Source organism: Scyliorhinus canicula, chromosome 2 (genome assembly GCF_902713615.1).
Source record: "Scyliorhinus canicula chromosome 2, sScyCan1.1, whole genome shotgun sequence".
In the NCBI taxonomy this organism is placed as follows: Eukaryota; Metazoa; Chordata; class Chondrichthyes; order Carcharhiniformes; family Scyliorhinidae; genus Scyliorhinus; species Scyliorhinus canicula.
The window spans coordinates 224,347,823-224,371,573 of record NC_052147.1 but is presented as its reverse complement, the minus strand read 5'-3'; the positions used below and the strand labels follow the sequence as shown (position 1 = coordinate 224,371,573).

The window sequence follows — 23,751 nt, the reverse complement described above, 5'->3', positions numbered from 1 at the left end:
TCTGTATTGTAAGTGCAGTTGCACTACCTGTCCTCCAGGGGGAGTAGCTCTGGGAATGCTCGAGTTGTACGGGGCTTCTCCCTTGGCTCTGCCCAGGACTCCTCCCCCGGAAGCTGCTGTATAAAAGATCAGTGCCACATGGTCAGCCGGCCAGTTAACCGAAAGTTCAATGGCTAATAGGCTGGCTCTGTTGTGAGTATATTAAAACCGCTATTCTAATCCTACAAGCACGTGTCCGTAGAATTGTTGGTTCCAACACTCAGGTAACTCTTAAATTCAATATCATGGCAACAAGACTCAATCATCACTTTGTAATTCATTTTTATATATATATATATTATAGACATTGAATAATCTAGAAAACAAGTAGCAAAATATTAACCCAAACTAAATCCAAAGTAATGAAGTGTTTTCAAAAGACCAATGGGGAAGTTAATATTACACTGCAAGCTTGTGTCGAACAGTAATGGCTGATAAAAATAATAAATATTTCTAATTTCAGAAATAAAAGAGAAAACTGTTGTCTGGAAATGCAAATTAATGCGTTTCTGCATTGCCCTTGTGCATGAAACAGCCAATGATCTGTGGCTGAAGGAACAGAAAAAGGCACTTCACATAAAGTGCACTAAATTCCTGGAGAATGCAGCTCGCAAATGCAACAGCTGTGGAGAAGGTGAATTTATATATCAGCACCGAAAAATGGTCAAATTTGCTGCTTCTGAAAATGAAAGCTCCATTCATAAGCGAAGAGATCTATACGCTACAGTTAGTCATGCAAACATTCGAAGTTATTCTCCAGACAGGGAAAGTCAGCAAGGTAAACAAAATCTGCAGGTAAAACCTTAAATAAATTATATGAATAGGTAGAGATAATAAACAAGGTATATTTTGAATTTAATGTCACCTATAATTCATATGGCATAATTTAACGGCCAACAAACAATCCCGTTTTGGACGGGTATAAAGGGGCGGCTGTCGGTGCGTGTAGCCCCTCCGAGGCCGCACCTAACTCACTTCCGGTACTGGTCCCAATCTCACCACCCCCTCGGACACCCTACCACGGCCTCTGGCGCCCCCCCCCCCCCCTCCCCCCCCCAATCTCACCTCAGTTCTTAAGGGGGTCATGGAAAATCTGGCACCTTGGCAACTTGACACGGTCAGCTTCGGTCACTGGCCTCAGTATTGACATCATTAGCCAGGCCCTTAGCGAGTATCCTTTATCCCCCAACAGCCAACCGGCCATCCTGGGTTGTCCTCAAAGAGGCTGGTGATGTTGACTGTCCCAGGATGTAGCTGTCATGCATGCTCCCTGGAAAGCGTGTGCACGCACATGCATGATCTTCATGTGGTGGTCGCACATGAGCTGAACGTTCAGAAAGTGGAACCCCTTCCTATTGATGTAGGACACTCCCAGATGGTCTGGCAAGTGTAACGTGACATGTGTGGCAGCATGCATGGTGACCTCTGGATCTGGAGCACCCCATCGATGGCGGAGAATCCTGTTGCCCGGACATTTGTTGAGCCTGTCCATGTCAAAGTTTATATAATTCTCTGACCGGGCAAACAGCTCATCTGTGACTGCACAGATGCACTTGTGCATTGCAGTCTCTGAGATGCCGCACAACACCCTGCTCAACTCCTGGAATGATCCTAGGCATAGATGTTCATGACACTGAAAATGAAATGAAAATCGCTTATTGTCACAAGTAGGCTTCAAATTAAGTTACTGTGAAAACCCCGAGTCGCCACATTCCGGCATCTGTTCGGGGCGGCTGGTATGGGAATTGAACCCCTGCTGATCACTGATCACTGGTGAACACTGATCACTGGTGATCTTGACGGCCACCAGGAGCGGGTATCCTGCTCTTCTACATGGTGCCAAGTCCACAAAGAAGTGACACAGGTGCAAGTACCGCACTGTCCCCTTGTTAAGGTGTAGTCTCCTTGCGGCACATGCTGTCTTCCATTTATTCAAAAGACCAGCGACACCTGTACACCTTGGTGCCTCCCTGGCCTGTTGAGTGGTGCGTTCGCAGGGTGTGGGGCAGGGCCCTACAAATGGGCACCACCTCCAGCCTCTGTTGCGCTGCTGCCGCTGCTTTCTCCGGCCTACCATCAAACAGCATCACTAGGGCTATTTCCATTGGGTCCTAGATATCGTCTATACTGTTTAATATCTGTAAGGAATTGGGAGAGGGTGTGAGACTGACAACCAGCGGTGTCTTCCACCCTGGGACTCTCCAGTCCCCCCACCATTGCTCCCCCACACCCCACCTGGCACTCCCTGCCCACACACCCCCGCCCACTGCAGGAGCTCCTGCTCACCGAACCCAGGCCCTGTATTTCAGACACCTGCACGTAACATTACCTGCACCAGGCGCTGGTTGCGGAACTGTCCCCAGTGCTGGGATGTTGGCTGCTGCATCTTAGGTGTTGCCTACCGGAGAGTTCAGGCACAGTGTTTAACCATCATGGTCTGATTGAAATGTTAGGCAGTAACTCCCACACATTACATGACACGCCTACCCATCGGGGTCCACTTGGGATGTCTGAAGTATCACATGGCAGACCTGCGGGTGCTGAGACATCCATATCCCCCCCCCCCCCCCCCCCCACCAGCCCGTCAACACCCCCTCTTCACAACTGCCTGCACACCAATGGCAGCGTACCCCAACAGAGGCTGGCACCCTGGTGACATCCCACCCCCCTCTGAGCACCGGGGCAACAACCAGCAACCCCAGTGCCCCCAGGCTGTTAGTCTGTGAGTAAAGATGGCTACTCACATCCTCGGGTCCCCGTAGCAGCCCGTCCACCAGCTTCACTTTTTAAAAGTACTGCGCCCGCATGACCACTTTCTGGGGAGGCAGTTAGATCACAGGGGGCTGTTAGATAGTGGGTATGGAGTTTTGGCTTAAGTAGTCATTCTTGGTTTCTCGGGACAGTTAGATCATAAACAAATCGGCGCCCAGTGCGGTTCTCGATTTTTGCCGCTCCCATGATTTAATGGTCTCGTCGCATTTTCACTTAAGCACAACGCCGCCATTAAATCACACCCATTGTGTGTAAGTGGTAGTGATTGCTTAAAGAAACGTTCACTTGTCAATGGCCTCCTTGATTTTACAACCTATTCAAAGACGAAAGAGTGTTCACAGTGGCATCTATATGTTCTGCCATTACTTGGCTGTATCGATAGGAGTGATCTTGTGGAGATCAAATCATGTCTTCACACTAAGGACACCCTTCATCAGACTGGGTAGCAGTACCACTGTGTGAAATAGGTTAGATTCAGAACAGATCTAGTGGATCAAAAGTTGACATCCATGAGGCACTGTGGGTAATCAACAGCAGCAGAATTGTGCTCCACCTCAATCTGTAACCTCATAGCCCAACACATTCCTCACTCTCTAATTCTGCCAAGTCAATGGATCAACTCTGATTTAATGAGGAGTGTAGGAGAGCATATAGTAGTAGCACCAAGCATACCAATAGATGAGGTACTAACCTGGTGAAGCTACAACACAGGACTACAAAACTGCTAAGCATTGGCATGATACAGACAAAGCAAAGTCTGCAATCCTGCCAGGTCCAGTCATGAATGATAGTGGGCAATTAAATTAACAGGAGGTGGAGACTCTATGAATATCCTTATCTTGAATGGTGCCTGGTGTGTTTGGTCCTTTGTACTTTACGAAGGAATCCACCAAACACTTTGACTTGTCCAAACCAGAATCTTTTATTGAGTCTCATGTGGGAAGATAGCAATCTGATACAGAGCATGTTATCATGGAGTCTGCTTACTACTCCTCGGAACCTTGCATGTAGTACTGACTATTCACATGTACGTCTTATTACCCTCTCAATCTTCTTCTGAAGATGGCCAGATGTGTCTCCCCTTATTTCGGAGTCACAAGTCACATGACCTTGCCCTCAAGACCGTATGGTGTGTCTGTACTGGCGCTGCCGCCTGCTGGTTGGATGTCACACACTTTCCAACTGTGTTATAGCCCATAGGCATATTACCACAATGCCAAATCCAGCAAATCAGTATAAAAGACAAGGCTGACGCATTTGAAAAACACCTTCAGCTGAAAATATTGATACTCTGAATCTCCAAACATCCCAGAAATGCGTTCATGGTATCATTTGTAAACAGTTATCTTGTAAAGTGTCCATTTATTTCTAAGATGAAAGAAAGTTGACATGGGCGGCATGGTGGCACAGTGGTTAGCACTGCTGTCTTACAGCGACAGTGACTCGGGTTCAATTGCGACCTTCAGTGACTGTATGGAGTTTTCACTTTCTCCCTCTGTCTGCATGGGTTCCCTCCAGGTGCTCCGGTTTCCTCTCATAGTCCAAAGATGTGCAGGTTGTGTGGATTGGCCATGCTAAATTGTCCCTTAGTTTCCAAAAGGGTTACATGGATAGGGTGGAGTTGTGGACCTAAGTAGGATGCTATTTGCAAGCGTCAGTACAGTCTTGATGGGTCTAATGGCCTCCTTCTGCACTAGGGGGATTCTATGATCTCATGGATAAATCATTAACATTTTTACCTGGATGCAAGGTTAATGTGTTTCCCATTCTTATGGGGAAGAGGGCAGAGGAAGTCATTTTTGACATTAGTGTTTTGTTACCTGTGTGGCAGGTCGCATGTGCTACTCAAACCTTGCTTAGTGATGAAGTCTTCAGAATCTCGATGAAGAAGACTCGAACTCGTCCAGTAGTAACAAAGGTTTATTGAGTAACTATAACAATAATTGCATGAGTTCTTTACTTTAACTTTGATACTAGTGATAAGGTTAACAAGATCTAACTAAGGTAACTATACGTAACTCCAATAGCCATCTGAACTAGTCTGCAATTGCCGTGGTGACAGTGCACCCAAAAGAGAGAGAGAGGCCCAATGTGGCTGCATTTTATACCCCTTTTGGTCCGGCCCTCTAGTGATCATGTGGTGCTACTGATTACACATTAACCCCTTGTGCACATGCACATATAGAGATCACCACGTTCCCCTTTTTTCATGTTACATATTTTCTGTATGTTGTAAAGAAAATTGAACAAAGATAATGGATGCAGTTTGCAAATGCATTACATAAAATCAATGAGTTAGTCTATCAAATGTTAATACATTTAGCCTCTTAGGTTTTTTTGCTTGCATGAAATAGGCAGACAAATGATGTTATGTACAAGTTGTGATGATTTTGATGATTATACAACACCAATTAATATTTATGAGTCCAATCTTAATTTTTTTTAAATGTTGTGAGTCCATACTTTATGAGTTTGTTTAGTTGAGTTGCTTTCTTCTTCTGTTGTTGAAGTGGTGATGTTGATGTTGTAATTTATTTGTGAGCGCCGTCAGTGTTCCAGTGTTCAGGTAACCAAGAAGTCATCAATGAGGTATTTGAATGGTCAAATCACTTTGTTGTCTGATTTATGTTTTTTTTTCTCTGCTTGCAGTAGAGATTCTGTGTTACATCTTTGTTGGCTGACCTGGACTTTTTCTTGTGTTTGTGGTATTGATTCTGCATGTCATCTTTCTTAAAACCTAGTTTGCTTGTTTGTTGTGGAGCAAATGTGAATTTGTGAGATTTGTTGCCATGCCATGGCATGTTTGTACTCTTGTCATTGTTTTGCAGTGTGCTGTGGCATTGTCTTCATGTGCAGAATTGTATCATGTTGTACAGGTCGTTGTTTCATTGTTGTCGTTTCTGTCTTGGTCGTTTTCGTTGTCATCCTTGCTGTTGTCGTTCTTGTTGTCTTTGTCGTGCATGTTGTTTATATTTTTGTTGTTTTCGCTGTTGTTTTTCTTGTCGTGCTTGTGGTTTCTGTTTTTGTTATGCTTCTTGCTGTTTTTGTTGTTGTTCTTGTAGTTTTTGTGTTGTGTTTGTAGTTTTTGATGTTGCTGTTGTTCTTTTTTCTGCAGCGCTTCTAGTTGTTGTTGCTCTTGTTGTGCTGCATGTTGTTTTCATTGTTGCTGTTGTTCTTGTTTCTGCTGTGCTTTTTGCGGTTTTTGTTGTTCCTGTTGCGCTCAATGAGTGTTCCGTGTGGATGATGTGAGTCATTGTCACAGTTATTGGTGTCCGTGTCCTTTGTGGCATCTGTTACATTGAGCGGTTCTTCTTGAGAATTGTGAGAATGATCTGATGTTGCATTGATGTTGGTGACATCAGTCATTTGTGGTGGATTTGATTCCTCTTCTTTGCTTCCTTGGTACTCCTCTTCTGGAGTCAAAATCTTCAGGATTTCTATTGACGTGGTCTCTCTGGACTCTTGGTGCTCCTCTTCTGGAGTCAAAATCTTCAGGATTTCAATTGATGTGGTCTCTCTGGACTCTTGGGTAGCCATCCTCTGATTGCTGAGTGATTCTGTGCAGACAAGCTGAGATCTGTCAGTCTCGCATGTAATCCTGCACATCCTGTATGGGAATTGTGATTTCTTCATCGCTTGTCTCACATACAGTGGGTAGACATTCAGTGTCTTCTTGTTGGTTAAATGAGCTGGGTTCTGGTGGCTCAAATAAACTGGGAAGACTGTCATAGTCTTTTTGTTGATCACGTGAGTTTAGTAGACTTTCATAGTCTTGTTCATGCATGGCGTTCGCTATGGAGTGTTTGTTTGCTTATATTTTTGAGTCTGTCACTGAGCTGTCTGTGGAGGCTTGCATCGCTCTCTCTGTGGAGTCTTTCAACGCTCTCTGGAGTCTTTCATCGCTCTCTGTGGAGTCTTTCATTGCTCTCTGGAGTCTTTCATCGTTCTCTCTGTGGAGTCTTTCATTGCTTGCACTGTGGAGTCCTTTATCGCTCTCTCTGTGGAGTGTGTCATCGCTCTCTCTGTGGAGTTGTGCAGTGTTCTTGCTGGAAAGTTGATCTGTGCTCTCTCAATGGAGTCATTCTGTGCTCGTTGTGTGGCGTTGTCTTCTTCTTGGGTATTGCTGTCATCCAATGTATCGACGATCTGCCATGGCATCATGGTATTGGATTCATCTACATGAGAAGGGTCGTGTTGAGCTTTTCAACCGTGTTGCTGGTGCTGTGATCACCATATCCGAATAACTCAGCCATGTCTGAGTAGTATTGTGTGTATTGTTCGATAGACAAACCATCTATTTTTGTTTAGGAGTTGTTATCGTTCTCTTCATGTTCAATGAACAAATCATCTTCCTTGGTTTCGGATTTGTCATTGTGCTCTTCATTTTGGTGGTGCAGACTGCTTGTTCCAGAGTCTTGTAAAAGTTATTTTCAACTGCTGGTATAAGTTCGGGCATTGTTCTGTCTTTTGAGGCAAGAAAATTGGGATTTGCAGCTTTAAATTTCTTTTTGTTCATTTTCATGCATTTCCCTTTTAAGTGGGCGTGGTTCTGGTCCTCTGATGTCATGACATTCGTGACATCATGTGTAGGACCCGATTGCGCATGCGCACTCCGAGTTTCTGTACTGTGCGCTCTTTTCACAACTGCGCATGCGCGACTTCTCGCGCATGCGCAGAACACTGTTTTCCTGGTTTGCGTCTTTTACGGAAGTGCGCATGTGCGGACTGGTCAGACTGCACATGCGCAAGATGGATGCCGCTCAGAACTTCCGTCTTCTTAAATTTCAACCCTGCCTCTGCCTCGTAGTGAGTATTTGCGCCATTTTTACCGATTTTGTTTTCTAGATACTTATTCTGTGTTTGTAGAGACTCAAAGTATTGATTTTGTTTTTGTTCATAAGCAAGGTATTTTTGTATAGCGACTTCTAGAGTTAGATACTTATCTTGTGATAGTTATTCCCACAATTTTTTATCAGATAGTCTAGAAATTAATTGATTCATTATCACAGTGTCTCTGAAATCAGCATGATCACAGCCTTGTGGTATTAACTTGAGATTTGTAATAAAATCAATGATGGGCCCTCCGTTTCTCTGGCATTTATGACAATTGTTAAATCTTTCCAACATCTCACCAGACTGACTCTTACAGTGTTCATCACATTTTTTGAGTATTACTTCTATTTTGTTGTTGTCTTCACCTTCTAAGGAATTAAAGCAATTATAGATTTCTCTAGCTTCATGCCCTCCTATTGAGAATAGTAGTGCTATTTTCGTTGAGTCAGAAACTGTGCTTAAATAATTAGCTGCGATAAATATTTGAACTATCTGTTCAAATCTTTTCTAGTCATAACTTAAATTACCGGTTGTTTCCAGCTGCCCTCAAGGGCCAAAGAGTCCCATAGTTCAAGGATCTATTTGCTACCAAGTCTTCCACAGTTGAATGTCCAGTCTGAATTTTCTTCTCTTTTTGTCTAACCTAATCTAACTAGTTATGTTGAAGCCACTCGCCTGGTACCATATTTTGTTCCCTGTGTGGTAGGTCACATGTACTACTCAAATTTTAGTTAGTGATGAGTCTTCGGAATCTTGACGAAGAAGACTCAAACTCGTCCAGTAGTAACAAAAGGTTTATTGAGTAACTATAACAATAATTGCATGAGTTCTTTACTTAACATTGATACTAGTGATAAGGTTAATAAGATCTAACTAAGGTAACTATACGTAACTCCACTAGCCATTTGAACTAGTCTACTATTGTCCTGGTGACAGTGCACCCAAAAGAGAGAGAGAGACCCAATGTGGCTGCCTTTTATACCCCTGTTGGTCCGGCCCTCTAGTGAACATGTGGTGCTACTAGTTACACATTAACCCCTTGTGTACATAAACATATCGAGATCACTACAATTAGGTTACAGGCTTCCTTAAAAATCAATGAACATCACAGGTAAACAGCAGGCTGTGTGGTTCAATAAGGAGAAGAGGCTATTTAACTTTATGAACTACCACAGCTAGATGTGGGAGGGAGATGGTCTCTAGTCAAAAAGTATTTTTTATGTGTGTGTATGGGGACATAAATTGAGCTGTGGACTCATGGAACTCTCAGCAAGAGCCCCTACAACTAGTAAGTTAACATTTTTCTATATATTTAAATAGAGCAATGACATTTTGAAACATTCCAGCCGGAGCTGAACTGCACTAGTTTTACGATTCCACCTGCGATCGTAAAGCGGGATGCAATTCAGTGTATAGATTATAGAGAAATACAGCACAGAACAGGCCCTTCAGCCCACCATGTTGTGCCGAACTTTTGTCCTAGGTTAATCATAGATCGTAGAATTTTGGACACTGAGGGCAATTTATCCTGGCCAATCCACCCAACCCGCACATCTTTGGACTGTAGGAAGAAACCGGAGCTCCCGGAGGAAACCCACGCACACACGGGGAGGATATGCAGACTCCGCACAGACAGTGACCCAAGCCGAAATTGAACCTGGGACCCTGGAGCTGTGAAGCAATTGTGCTATCCACAATGCTACCGTGCTGCCCTCAAAGTGTTGGCATGGAATACGAGGAATTCCAAGGGAATACAGCCATTGTGCCGCCACCTTCAGCGGGCAGCTTAATAATGAGATCCCGTGACCGACACCCCCCTTCACACCGCGAATTGGCCCCGACCCCCTCCCCAACTGCACGGCAGCCCCCCATCCCCAAATCTCTTGGGTGCCCCTGTACCCCAAGTATAGGGGTGATCAAATCCGTCCCCCCCGTCCCCCGTCCCCCTCGGGGACCCCAGTAGTAGCAAACCCTACCCCCCAAGGATTCTTGTAATAGTGGACCCCTGTAATAGGGACATCCTCCAGGGACTCCTGTATTAGGGGGAGCCCCCCACCTGTAATCGGCGGACCCTCCCATGCTCCCGATGGCATGCAGCGTGCAACTCTTTCATGCCACCAGTAGGGGGTCAGAACATTGCGTTCAGGTCGGCGCTCGGCACTGATCCTGGTTTTGCCCCGAAGCCTGATTCTCCGTCCCATCGGGATTTCCAGACGTCCCGGGACGGAAAATCCAGGCCATTATTTTGATTGTCCTCGAAAGAGTTATCGAGATCATTCTTATGATCAAATATTTTGCAGATAGTTTCAAAGTGCACATATGAACAGTAAGCATGTTACTAAAGTGCTAGAGGTGGTTGGCATCCTGGGAACAACAGAACTGTACTTTAATGAATTGTAAATGTCTTCCAGAAATGGAGGAAAAATTAGCAAAAGACCAACAATCTCAGATATATACACTGCCATTTGTGATTCTACTTTGCAATGACCTACATGTGAAAGATGCCTTTGTGATTATAGTTTCCATCAGCTTGATTTATCATGAGGGATATTGTTGAGATACAATTTAAATGTTATTTTGTTTCATTAGATTTTCCTTCAAAGGACATATACCCCAGCTCATCTGCTGGACTGCTCACAAAAAAATCAAAAAGCCTTGTTGGTTCAAGTATATCCAAGTATTCTGATCAAGGTAATCAGTAAAAGTGATAGATACAAACTGAATAAACGATAAAAATGGTTAAGATTGCTGAGAATTATTTCCTGAATTTAAGCCAATCCAAACTTTCTTCATTTTTATAATTCAGATTTGGAATTACATGTCATGATAGTAAAAAGAAACTGGCGTGTTGCAGGCAGGAAAGTGTTCCTGTTTGATTCTGCAGCAGCACTTCGGAGTTCTTGACGCCTTTATTTTTAATGAGCTTCATCATTAGTGGCAACAGTCGAAACGTGGTTAGTGGATATATTTCCATCCATTCAAAGCTGCCAGAGCTTTAATTAAGACACAGCCCTGGAAGTTGAGAGTATATTGCCAAGATTGTCCAATGGCTAAGGAAAATTCTCGTTACTTTATCTATGGTGACTTAGAATTCAGAATATCCAAATTTTAGAATCAAAGTATGAATTATTATTGAACACTGACTTCCACATGAGTTTTCATATTTTATATCCAACAAATTATAAATTATCAGAAAAAAATACGGGTAAAATCCAACTTGTTTATTTACAAGCGAGTATCTTCTTAACAACGACTGTGGCTGTGACCCCTCCCACCTTTAACCGGCATGCATATTTTACATTCCCAATATGGCCGAGACACATATTTATATGCAATTGGGTTTGGGCCTGAGCTTGCCATCGGACTAGTGACTTGCCTTGCGACTTTGTCCCTCCTACTGGTACCTTGTGTTCCTTTTTGCTTGCCTTCATGCCCCCCCCCCCCCCGCCACTCTGCCCTCCTCCCTCCCTCCTCCCCACATCACTCCCCCCCCCCCCCCCCCCCCCCCCCCACCCACCCAGGCTCAGCTACAAACTGGTCTTGAAATAAGTTGATGAACAATTTCCACGTTCTATGGAAACCTTCTTCCGATCCTCGGATGGCAAATTTTATTTTCTCCAGCCTGAGAAATTCCACCACCTGCAGTCTTGGTGTCATCCCCTGTTACTGAAACTCTTGTTAATCCTTTTAGGCTAGAAATTATTCTATTTGTCCAACAATTTATTTGGTGGCCAGCAGCAGAGAATCAAAGGGAAGCCGAGTCTTGACTTTATAATATATTCTAACAGATCTTCCCTGCCAGATGTAATGGAAGTGGATAGGAAAAAAAACTGATTCAGGGCCCTTTTCTCTGAGATACTGCCTAGTATACTGCTAAGAGAACATCTGCAGTTATAGACATTGTGAGCTTGCTCATCTAAGCTTTCATCAGGTCACAAGGGACAAAAGGTAACTAAAGGGATGTATTTAAATTCTATCTCTTAAAGTTTTTTAAAAATTCTTCGAGTTTTAAATTTAAAATTTTGTTTAATTTTATTTTTAGTCTATCAAAAAAGTACTTATGAAGTTAAGTAAGGTCCTGGGGCTGGATTCCCCATCTCACTGCGCCAGGTCTCTGGTTCAGCACACCAGTGGGATGCTCCACTTCGCTGGCTAGTCAATGGGGTTTCTCATTGTGGGGCAGTCCCCAGCCGACGGGAAAACCCGGGTTATGCCTGCAAAACGGAGTATCCAACGGCGTAGAATCCAGCCCCTGATCGTGCGGCAACCCCACAATGCAGATTTTACCACACTGTTGAATTTCTGTGTCATTGAAATGCAAGAGTTTAATATAATTTTTAGCCCATTTATTATAGAATCATGGCATACTACTTTTAATCTTTCAGCTCCAGTCATCCAAAGTATGCAAATACCAGCTGGCAGGTAATGTGAACCAGTGTAAAGTTTTAAAGAGTTTGTATGTTAATTTTTGATCAATTAAATAACAATAAATTTGCTCCTTTTCAGTCATGATTTAGAATTCATTGAAAAGATGGATAAGATTCTGAAAGACTGTGAAGGAAAATATCAACTGTATGCCAAAGACTGTGAATGTAAACCAATAATGGATTCTGTTTATTGTTCCCTTGTTCGCCACTGGATGGGAGCTGGAAACGTGGCTAAGACAGTCTTCTATCTGCTTGAAACTGCAGCAGCTGCTTTGTATTTATCCAATAACCTAATGGTATGGTTTCAGATTGCATTTATAATTAAGCAATGGTATTTTAATATTTAGAAAAACAATGTTCTTGCAGCCCAGTAAGCAACTGGATTCTTAGCAGAAGTAGCACCCATGTCTCACTCTAGCCTATGGAATTATAGGTCAAGAGTATATGCTCTTCCATTGAGTAGCTAATAAACTAATGTGATATGGTTAGTTTTCAACCAAAGCTTTGGGCACTAAATGTTTCAGATTTTGTCTACTCTTATAGATAAGATTAAGAAAGAGGCTGTAGCATGACTATGAAGGGCAAATTTAGCATGGCCAATCCACCTAACCTGCACATCTTTGGACTGTGGTTGGAAATTGGAGCTCCCGGAGGAAACCCATGTAGACACAAGGAGAACATGCAGAATCTTCACAAACAGTGACCCAAGCCGGGAATCAAACCTAAGTCCCAGCCACTTTGAAGCAGCAGTGCTAACCACTGTACTACCATGGCACCCGTAATTGTTGATACAAAAATTTGCAAAAGTTTTATCTCAAGTGATTGGAATTCAAAAGTGAAGAAGGTGTTGTTCAGTTTTATAGAACCTTGGTCGGGGCGCTACCTGAAACATTGCATTTGGTATGGATATCGAACTTCAGGAAAGGTATATTGGCCTTGGAATGGGCACAGCACAGATTCACCAAAATGAAGTCTGGCTTTAAGGGGTTAAATTGTGAGAAAATGTTTTTCAATGTCTGTTCTATTTCTTTTAGTTTCTAAAGTTAAGAGGTAATCTGATTAAGATGTTGAAAATGATAATGGGAATAGGTGCAGTGGCTATGATGCAGAAATCGGCATGCATTGTGCCTGTTTTTCTGGCATAAAATTACAAGGCGTATCAAATTAACAATGAGGCAACCTGTATCCAATCTGCACTAGCCTCAGCACCTCAGCTCAATACATGGGGTCCTTTTTTCAGACATTTCCAAAACTGAACCCAGACCAAAATCTATCATTATTATCTAGTGGTGAAATCCAATGGAAGGGGGTATAATGTTAAAGCTAGAACTAAGCTACTTGGGAGTGCAATCAATCAGAATTCTTCATACCAAGAGTAACAAAATTCCAAAGCATACTCTCCCTAAAAAATAGCAAAGTTCCCAAACAAACAATGATTTCATGTGGCAAAGAGCAGCAACATTTAGCAGAAAACACACAAAACAAAACTGGATGACTGAGAAATTTTTAAGAGGCAGATCTCAGGATCCACCGGGCACCAACCTCAACTGAGCAAGTAGCGCACTGAGTGATAAATAAGGGCAATGAATAACATTTCTACAAGTAAAAATGTGCATTAGTCTGAGCTGCTTGCAAAAAGGCATGATGGAAATGTACCTGATTTATTGAATATTTGCACTTAATTTGCATGTATATTTATGTTTTCAGGCTCTGACATATCTAACAGAGGTAGAAAATATTCTTACTGCATTACGCAAAGGCATTCCACCTTTTGAATATGCTGACCTCTCAAAGGACATTAAGATTTATCCCTTTGAGAAAGCCTGTTTATATAACTTAAAGGCAGAGGTAAGTACAGTGTTAAAAATTGAGGAAAAGTAAGATTAAAACATAAAATTGGGATAAAATAAAAACAGGAATTGGTTAGGGCAATGAAGGTGTGTTTTGAAGGTGATTAGGGCAATGAAGGTGTGTTTTGATATGTAAATTAGCATACCAGTAAGTGAATCAAGGAAAATGGGGTGTTGAAGGAGTGACTTCAAAGTGGAGAGATAAGGCAATTGCATGCTAAAAGCTAGGTCCATAGGGTAGTTAACATCAAAACTAAAAATGATATATCCATAGCACAATAACTAGAGAAAGGCACACAGTAGAGGTCGCTACCATCACAGCCACACCCAGCTGTAGAAAACAAAATCAAGCTATTGCCAAAAGGTCGCTGGTTAAAATCCCAAAACTCGAACGGAGAAGATATAATAAGAATAATAGTCTTTATTAGTGTCACAAGTAGGCTTACATTAATACTGCAACAAATTTACTGTGAAAATCCCCCAGTCGCCACACTCTGGCGCCTGTTGGGGTACACTGAGAGACAATTCAAAATGCCCAAGTCACCTAACAAGCGCGTCTTTGGGACTTGTGCGAAGAAACCCACACAGACGCAGGGAGAACGTACAGACTCTACAAAGACAGTGATTCAAGCTGGGAATCGAACCTCGATCCCTATTGCTGTGAAGCAACAGTGCTGTTCACTGTGCTATCACACCTTCGCTGAGACTGAAGGTGATTTTCTCAAACGTGGACAAATAATCTGGGCATAGTAACTATCTGCTGAATTTAGCTCATAGAGTTGTATAATATTGGTTGATATTTAGGAAAAAGGGACATCTCAGAGTTCAGGAAACGTAGGTAGTCGGAAACAAAGGGGTATCTTATGCAATACTGTATGTGTATAGGCATCAGTGAGGTGAAGTGTACTGTTGCAGTGCTTCTTGTCATGTGTTTTTATTCTAAGTTAATAAATATCTTTATTAATTAATCACAAAACAACTGGACTATATCTCAATCACTTACATATTTTTTCTCTCAGTATATCAAATTGAAAATATATACACTTAGAACTGGTGTTCCAAGTTATCCTTCTGAGTTTTTAACAACAACAGGGTTCTTAATAACAACAATATTATTTATCATGTACACTCACCTAAAATTTGCATCCGGATTCTCCAAATCTCTCGTAACACTGGCATAACCTGTGAAGAAACAGCACAGGTGACTTTCTCTGACTTTTCGCTGAAGCTATGGGGTCAGAATCTCGCAGAGCCACAGAGACTCCACGGATGTTTAAAAACATTGGTAGGCCTGATTCTGGATTCGTCCCATTCCTGGCTTCCCTTTTTTTTGCTGGTGGAGTAAGGATGAAAGCAGCAAGCCCACACTCTGAACTTCCATCCTGGCCGGCTGGGCAGCACGGCAGCACAGTGGGTAGCACTGTTGCTCCACAGCTCCAGGGTCCCAAGTTTGATTCCCGGCTTGGGTCACTGTCTGTGTGGAGTCTGCACGTTCTCCCTGTGTCTGCTTGGGTTACCTCCGGGTGCTCCGTATTCCTTCCACAAGTCCCAAAAGACATGCTGTTAGGTGATTTGGACATTCTGAATTCTCCCTCTGTGTACCCGAACAGGCACCGGAGTGTGGCGACTGGGGGCTTTTCACAGTAACTGTCATGAGAGTGTCCCTTTAAGAAATGTTTTTGTCTTATCACATGGCATCAGTGATGTCATTCTGTGGGTGGAGCTGGGCTGTGGCTCTGGGTTTTGCTTTCACTGGTTTTCTTCTGCATGTGTTAAAAGAAGGTTTTTTTCTCCATCTGCATTTTAAAAGCTGTTTCCAGACTGCTTGATAACTTGAAAAGAAATAATTGTTTTCTGGAAGAAATTCAAACCTGCCGTTTTGGAAAGGACACAAAGGCATCCAAACCAGGTGTTGAGTGCTGTGTGCTGAGCCACACCTTTGAAAAGGGTTTTCTGGTTTCTGGGATCTTGTTATTAAATTGGAACAGCTTAATGGGGGAATTTATTAAGGGTTATACATAGAGTACTGTAGCTGTGTGGGGTATTTATGTTTGTAGTTGATAAAAATGCTTATTGTGTGCGTTTTTAAAAATGTGAACTAAATTTGTAAAATAAACTTTGTTTTTGATTAAAAGTGTTTAAGGCCTCTGTTGAATAACACCTGAAAGGCAGGCCCTTGTGCTCATCATAACCAAAATCAATAAACAGTTGTCGGTCAGGTGAACTCCATGATATACTTTGGAGTTTTCTAAACCCTGGCCCATAACAGTAACTTCATTGCAGTGTTAATGTAAGTTTACTTGTGACAATAAAGATTATTAAATTAATTATTAAGGGTGTTGGGATTACATAACAGCCCACAATTTTCATTGAGTCGTTCTAGTTTCTCAAGGAGTCATGGCTCCTGGCCCCTCAGAGGAGTCATGAAGCATAGGTTGGATGCAGCAGCCTTTTGAAACTAACTTCAAGAAGTCTTACCCATGCCCGCATGATCGCCGCCCAAGTCCTTGGCTCCTTATTCCCTCCATGATAACTGATGCCTCCCCACCCAATGACCCTTCATGCTCTCCATAAAAAATCATAGCACTTCCATGCTCATTCACTTTTAATACACTATGTGCAGTCAGTGAACCAGTCATGTGTGGAATTGTTTGAAAAACAGCCGGTCATAATTTTCTTTAAAAATTGCTGTTGTAAAATTGCTGCCTATAAAAGCATTGGTCGACCAGACTCTTAAAGTATCAATGACAGAAACTTTCAGCACTTGATACCCCTTTATCCTGTGTAAAAGAATGTTGAGCCATTGACAAAATAGATCTAAGAAATAAATCTTGAGATGTTCTAATGTTCTATGTCAGTCAAGCAGTGTGTTCTCTTCTGTGTATCTTTTATTATATTTACAAAGTAATGAAAGTCTGGACTTTCAGTCAAGTGTAATTTCTCATCCTTCACTGTGTTGAAATTAATTTTTCTATCAGTTCCTAATTCTGCAAGCTTATTAATATCTTCATGCAATTTGTTGCAGTCCTCCTCAATATTGATTATCCCCCAGTTTGGTGTCATCTTCAAATTTATAAATTGTTTTTGATTCCAAAGTTGAAATTGCTCAAATATATTTGAAAAACAGTGCTCCCAGCATAGATTGTTGTGCCACTCTGAAAATCTATCTTTTACTCCTATTCTCTGAAATTTGTGTTGCAACCAGCGAGTGATTCATTCTGTCACCTGATGAAGGAGCTGTGCACCAAAAGCTGCTGATTCTAAATAAACCTGTTGGACTTTAACCTGGTGTTGTAAGACTTCTTACTGTGCCCACCCCAGTCCAATGCTGGCATCTCCTCAACATGGCTTATCATTCAGGGCAGATAAATTTAAGTGTTGAGTGTGGGGAGGAGGGTGGGGGTTTGCTAAAAAGAGTGTTGTGAAAGGCTGAAGAGGGCACCACACTAAAATGGATCTCTCTAAGTGCTGTAGATTCTTACTGCAAAAGTCCAGGAAAGTAATGGGCAGCACGTCCTGTACTTTGCCGCTGACTACAACATTTGGGCTAATTATTCTAATGCAGCTCAAGAATGAAGATTACAGCTTGCATTTTCAGAAAGCACCATATATGATCATTCCCTCGACTTCATGGAGTGTTTACCAGTTCTCATACCTATTTTGCTGTGCTTGTTTGCCCAATGTGTTCAAGAAACCTGACAACTCCCATGAAGTACACACATATTATGAAGCTACAGTTCTCACAGACACTTTTCTCTTTTAGTTTGCCAAAGCCAGATTTGGTCTGTCTCCTACTTCTATTGGCCTCCAACTCACCAACATTCCTAATTACCTGCCAATCTCCCAGATAGCCTCTCTCATGATCTTTCATACATCTATTAACTTAATATCTCATGTTAGAATGTTATAAACAGTGCACTGTCTGGCTAATTATGAATAACCACTTGGGATGTCCCCAAGTAATTCCGTACCTCTCCTGTCCTCTGGTCCAGTTATCATTTACTTAACAAGTTTTGTTGATTCTGTCACAGGTGCAGCTTGGCATAGGCCACCTTCAAGAAGCAGAGGTCCTGTTTAAGAAAAGCTTAACACTGCTGAACAAAAAATTCCCAAGCTTCGTTCTGTCGCAATTAGTTGCATATATGATCGAAAACTATAAAAATTCTAAGAGACATCGTGACAAAGAAGAGTTAACAGGCACTCCTGAGTATGGAATCATTTCAATGTAATATTTGCATGAAAATTGATTTGACTTGTATTATTGTTGTCCTCACATTTTATATTTAAGTCAAGTTCCAGGGCCTGATCTTTATGCCAATGGTAATTTTTCTTCTGCAAAGTGGATTAAGTTAAATTTCTAATTTCTACCAATTTTTTGAGTGTTAACAGCACAGTATGATCACAAGAGGGGAAAGTCAATTAACTTTTTCCTCCCTCCCCAATCTTTCAAACTGCTACCAATAGAAACAAAGGGTGCGACCTTCCCAAAAGAGAACAAAGTCCCCGAGCAGTGCCAGGAATCACATGGCTAATTAACGTGACTCATTTTCAATAAGGGCCTAAACGGGGCACTTGCGGCCGAGGCTGCACATAGCCCCATATTTTACAATGGGTCGCTCCGCTCGCCAGAACTTCCCATTGTACCGAGAGATCGGGACACCGTTTTTAAATGTCGTCCCGATCTCCAAGGCCCCGATAAAGATCCCTGACCTCACCCCGAGCCCAAACACAACATGGGAAGGTTCCGAGGTCCCTGAGGCAAACAGATTGAGTCCCAAAGCCTCAGGTACCTCGGGAATCTGCACATTAGAGTGAGGCTGACTGCCTCTCTCTGATATGCAGATTTGCCTAAACCTGATCCTGCACATTGTGAGCGGAATTCCCCTTGCAACATCTCGCGAGATTTCATTGAATCTCGCGAGGTTTTGCGAGCGGGGTAGATCCGATTTCACCAGCCATGCTGCAAGCAGCAAGCTGCTTTTCCGGTGCAGAATGGCCAGAGGATCGCGCCCAAGGTTAGGGCTTTTTAAAAAATATTTTTTATTAGGATTTTGACATTTCATTTCAAATGTTACATAACAAGACAGGACCAACACATGTATTTCTTGTCCATGTTTTCCTTGGGGCTTTCGCCCGTTCCCCCCCCCCCCCCCCCCCCCCCCCCCGTCCCCCCCCCCCCCCCCCCGTCCCCCCCCAAAGACTTGCTGGTAACAAGCAGGTCTTGGAACAAGTTGATGATCGTCCTCCGTGTCTTGTAGAAGCCTTCCTCAGATCCTCGGATGGCATACTTTATTTTTCCCAGCCTTGGGTGGTGCTGCTGATTGCCAGCCGAGCAGGTGATCAGAGAGGCAAAGGCTAGGGCATTGGCTCCGCTCTTCATGAAGAACTCTGGATGCTGTGATACCCCGCCCGAAGACTGCCACTAGTGGGCACGGCTCCACCCTCACTGCCACAACCCTGGACATGGCCTCAAAGAAGGACGTCCTGTACCTGACAAATCTGGGGTAGGATACTGTGTGGTTCGCCGAGCTCCCTGCCACTGTTCATACTTGTTCTCCACCTCCGGAAAGAACCCGTTCTGTCATGTCCTGGTCTGGTGCAACCTGTGCACCACCTTTAGGTGCATTAGGCTCAGCTCTGACCTGGAGGTGAAGTTTGCTCTGTGTAATGCTCCGATCCTGAGTCCTCCCCCTATTTCCCTGCTTAGCTCCTCCTTCCATTTCTTTCTGATCTCATCCAGGTGTAAGCTTACCTCTTCTCATAGTTGTTCAAACATGTGCTTACAGTTCCCCTCTCCTAGTTCACCGGTAGTCCATTGCGTAATGAGTGTCCTAGTATTTGGGGGTTTTCTCCGTTACCTTGCGGATGAAGTTTTGGATCTGTATATACCTTAGGGCGTTCTCTCTAGGGAGTCGGAACTTGTCCATGAGTTCCCCCAGGGTTGCTACTCTACTGTCCATATACATGTCCCTAACCATCAGTGTCCCCTTGTCCTGCCTCCATGTTTTGAAGGAGCCGCCATTGCTGCAGAAGTGAACCAGTGATTTTTCCGATAGGTGTCTTGGCGGGCATCTCGATTAATTCAAAGTGCTGTCTCATTTGGTTCCATGAGCGAAGTGTGGCCACTACCACTGAGCTTTTTGAGTATCTAGTTGGGGGGGGGGGGGGTGTGTTGAGAGTGCGATTGTGGCCAGCGCTCGGAGGGATGTCCCCGTACAGGAGCTCCCCTCTATTATGACCTACTCCGATTCCGGTTCCTTGACCCATCCCCGTATCCTTTCTGCGGCGGCCGTCCAGTGGTAAAACTGGAGGTTTTATAGGACCTTCTTCCTAATCCTCGGGCTCTTCCCTCTCCAAACAAACACCATGATTAATTTGTCCACTGTGGCGAAAAAAGGTCTTGGGAATGTAGATTATTAGGAACCTGGCCAGTTAGGGTGCACGGTGCTTAGCACTGCTGCCTCACAACTCCAGGGACCCTGGTTCAATTCCGGGCCTCGGGTGACTGTGTGGAGTTTGCACTTTCTCCTCGTGTCTGCGTGGGTTCCTCCGGATGCTCTGGTTTCCTCCAATAGTCCAAAGATGTTCAGGTTAGTTGGATTTCCATGCTAGATTGCCCCTTACTGTCTAAAAGGTTAGGTGAGGTTACTGGGTTACGGGGACAGGGTGGTGGCATGGGCTAAAGTAAGGTGTTCTGTCCAAGGGCTGGTGCAGACCCGATGGGCCAAATGGCCTCCTTCTTCACTGTAGGGATTCTATGAGTACATTCATCTTGACCGTCTGTACTCTCCCTGCTAGGGAGAGTGGGAGTGAGTACCACCTCTGCAAGTCCATTTAAACTTCCTCCATCAGACTCATCAGGTTCCATTTGTGGATCCATGTCCAGTCATGGGCTATTTGGATCCCCAGGTATCAGAAACAGGTCTGGGCCAGTTTGAACGGCAGCCACTCCAGCTTTGCTCCTCCCCCCTGCGGATCCACAGGGAAGATTTCACTCTTACTCAGGTTACGTTTGTAAGCTGAGAAGGCACCCAATGCCTTTAGGAGATTCATGATCCCTTCCAAGCTGGCCAGGAGTTCGAGATATAAAGGAGCAGGTCATCCACATAGAGCGAGACTATGCTCTCTGTCTCCCCTTTGGATACCTCTCCATCCTTTCGCTGCTGTGAGAGCGATCACCAGTTGCTCAATTGTGACGGCAAACAGTAGCGGGAATAATAGACATCCCTACCTCGTGCTTCTGTGCAGCCAAAAGTATCCAGAGCTTGTGATGTTTGTCCGCACGCACACAATGGGAGTGCTGTACAGTAGTTTCATCCACGAGATGAACCTTGACCCAAACCCTTCCAGTACCTTTATGGGGTACTTCCATTCGACCCTGTCGAAGGCCTACTCTGCATCCAGGGAGATGATCACCCCCGGATGGGGTCATGATCACATTTAGCAGGTACTTGGGGCTGGATTCTCCATTTCAGGGACTATGTCCCCATGGTGTTGTGAAAACTATGGCCTTTTACACCAGAAAACTGTTGTCAAAAGGCCACAGATTCCCAGCTCTGCATGGGGCTAGCAGGGAGCCATCGTGAATCTCCCAGCTCCAGCTGCAGACATAGCCCCCTGCACCTCTGGGTCAGAGGCCGCACATGCGCACGGCGGCGGCCTCCAACGGCCGTGCCGAGCTCCATGGCAGACCCAGACCGCGAGCTGGACCGTGGAAATAGTGCCCCCGATCGGCCAGGCGCCCAACCTGGACCGCCCACACAACAAAGGCACAGACCCCCCCTGAGACCCCCCTGCCCTCCGATCAACCCACCCCCCTCCATGGCGGCCGCTGACTGAGCCTGCAGCCGCGTCGTGAGTTTCCCGAATGACTGGGACCATGTTAGAAATATGCCGTTGGGACTTCGGCCAGTCGTGGGCGGAGAATAATGGGGCGGACCTCAAGCAATGGCTGCAAGTGGGCGATACGCGACGTGGCATACTTCCCGGGTATGCAGCTTTTCGGGGGCCAGAGAATCGAGGAACCGGCGCTGGTCGCAATGCCATTCATGGACCGGAGCACCCGGAGGAAACCCACGCACACACGGGGAGGACGTGCAGACTCCGCACAGAGAGTGACCCAAGCCAGATTCGAACATGGAACCCTGGAGCTGTGAAGCAATTGCGCTATCCACAATGCTACCGTGCTGCCCCCCTTATTACCGCCTTCAGTGCCTCCCAGAACGTGGGGGGGCTGAGACCTCCCTGTTCTGATTTGCAGGTTACATAACCGTCTGTGGCCCGCGATACCCGCTCACAGAATGTCTTATTGACGAGGAGGGCCACGTCCAACCTCCGTGCGGAACGTTGGACCCAGCCCGTCTCCAACCTCACATCCATGTAATGGGGAGTGTGGTCAGAGATTACTTTTGTAGAATCCTCCACCCCTCCTATCACTGGAAACACCAATTTTTCCACTGCGAAGAATTTGATCGAAGTGTAGACCCTGTGGACTTGGGAGAAGAAGGAGAACACTTTTTCCCTTGGTGTGTGATCCCTCGTGGGACCAATGCCCCCATATTTGGGCAGCATGGTAGCATAGTGGTTAGCACAATTGTTTCACAGCTCCAGTGTCCCCGGTTCGATTCCGGCTTGGGTCACTGTCTGTGCGGAGTCTGCACATCTTCCCCGTGTTTGCGTGGGTTTCCTCCGGGTGCTCCGGTTGCCTCCCACAGTCCAAAGATGTGCAGGTTAGGTGGATTGGCCATGATAAATTGCCCTTATTCCAAAATTACCCTTGTGTTTGGTGGGGTCACTGGGTTATGGGGATAGGATGGGGGTGTTGACCTTGGGTAGGGTGTTCTTTCCAGGAGCTGGTGCAGACTCGATGGGCCGAATGGCCTCCTTCTGCACTGTAAATTCTATGATAATTCTATGATATGCTCCATGAAGGCATTCAGCTCTCTCTCGCCATGCTTGACTGTTTTCCCACTTTTGGACTGGATCTGTCCATCCCTGGGTCCTGTGCACAGTTGAAGTCTCCCCCACCCCCCCATAATGATTCGATGGGAGCCTATGTCTGGGATTTCTGCCATGGATTTATTTATGAATTCTGCATCATCCCAGTTGTGATCATACACATTTACAAGGACCACTAGTGCCCCTCCAGGACATCGCGAACCATGACATACTGTCCCACTGGGTCTGCAACTGTCTTTGTCACCATGAATGCCGTCTTCTTCTTGAGCAGTACGGCTACCCCCTAGCTCTAGTCCCATAACACAGCTGGTATGTCTGTCCTACCCAGCTCTTTCTTACCCTCAGTCAGCCCTTCACCCTCAGGTACGTCTTATGGAAGAGGATTACATCGGCCTTCAGACTTTTCAAATGGGCAAAGACTCTGGATCTTTCCACTTGGCCCTTATCCCCTGATATTCCAGGTGACTATTCTGATGGGCGGGTGGGGGGCTTTCTGTGCACCTCTCCTGCGTGGTCAACCATATTTACCTCGTGGATGTGCCAATGCAGTCCAGGGTTTCTCCTTGGCAGGGGCCATCCAAGATGCCTGTCATCGCCACACTTACCATGTGGATGCACCCCTGCACACTGGGGTCTCCCTTTGTCCAGGGGCCATCCAAGATTACCCTCATTGCCATGCTCTCTATGTGGAAGCGCCCCTGCACTCCGGGGTTTCCCTTTGTTTTGGGGCCATTCAAGATGGCCGTTCTTGGTGTTCTTGTTCTTTCTGTCACCATGTACGACCCGTTGTAACCAGCATTCTAGGATGGGGTGTGGGAGGAAATAGGAGGGAAAAATAAATACAAAGAAAAATAGAATTGAAAAATAAAGCA

At 44.7% G+C, this 23,751-nt stretch overlaps 1 protein-coding gene across 1 annotated transcript in view; it reads left to right on the top strand.

Moving 5' to 3' along the window:
• Positions 1-23,751, top strand: part of LOC119961981 (adenylate cyclase type 10-like) — a 324,780-nt gene that overhangs the window by 216,049 nt on the left and 84,980 nt on the right. The window contains exons 20-25 of the mRNA XM_038789668.1: positions 503-817; positions 10,234-10,335; positions 12,030-12,066; positions 12,151-12,367; positions 13,779-13,919; positions 17,953-18,128. Of these exons, the coding sequence (XP_038645596.1) occupies positions 503-817; positions 10,234-10,335; positions 12,030-12,066; positions 12,151-12,367; positions 13,779-13,919; positions 17,953-18,128 (988 nt within the window). The remainder of the gene's footprint in view (positions 1-502; positions 818-10,233; positions 10,336-12,029; positions 12,067-12,150; positions 12,368-13,778; positions 13,920-17,952; positions 18,129-23,751) is intronic.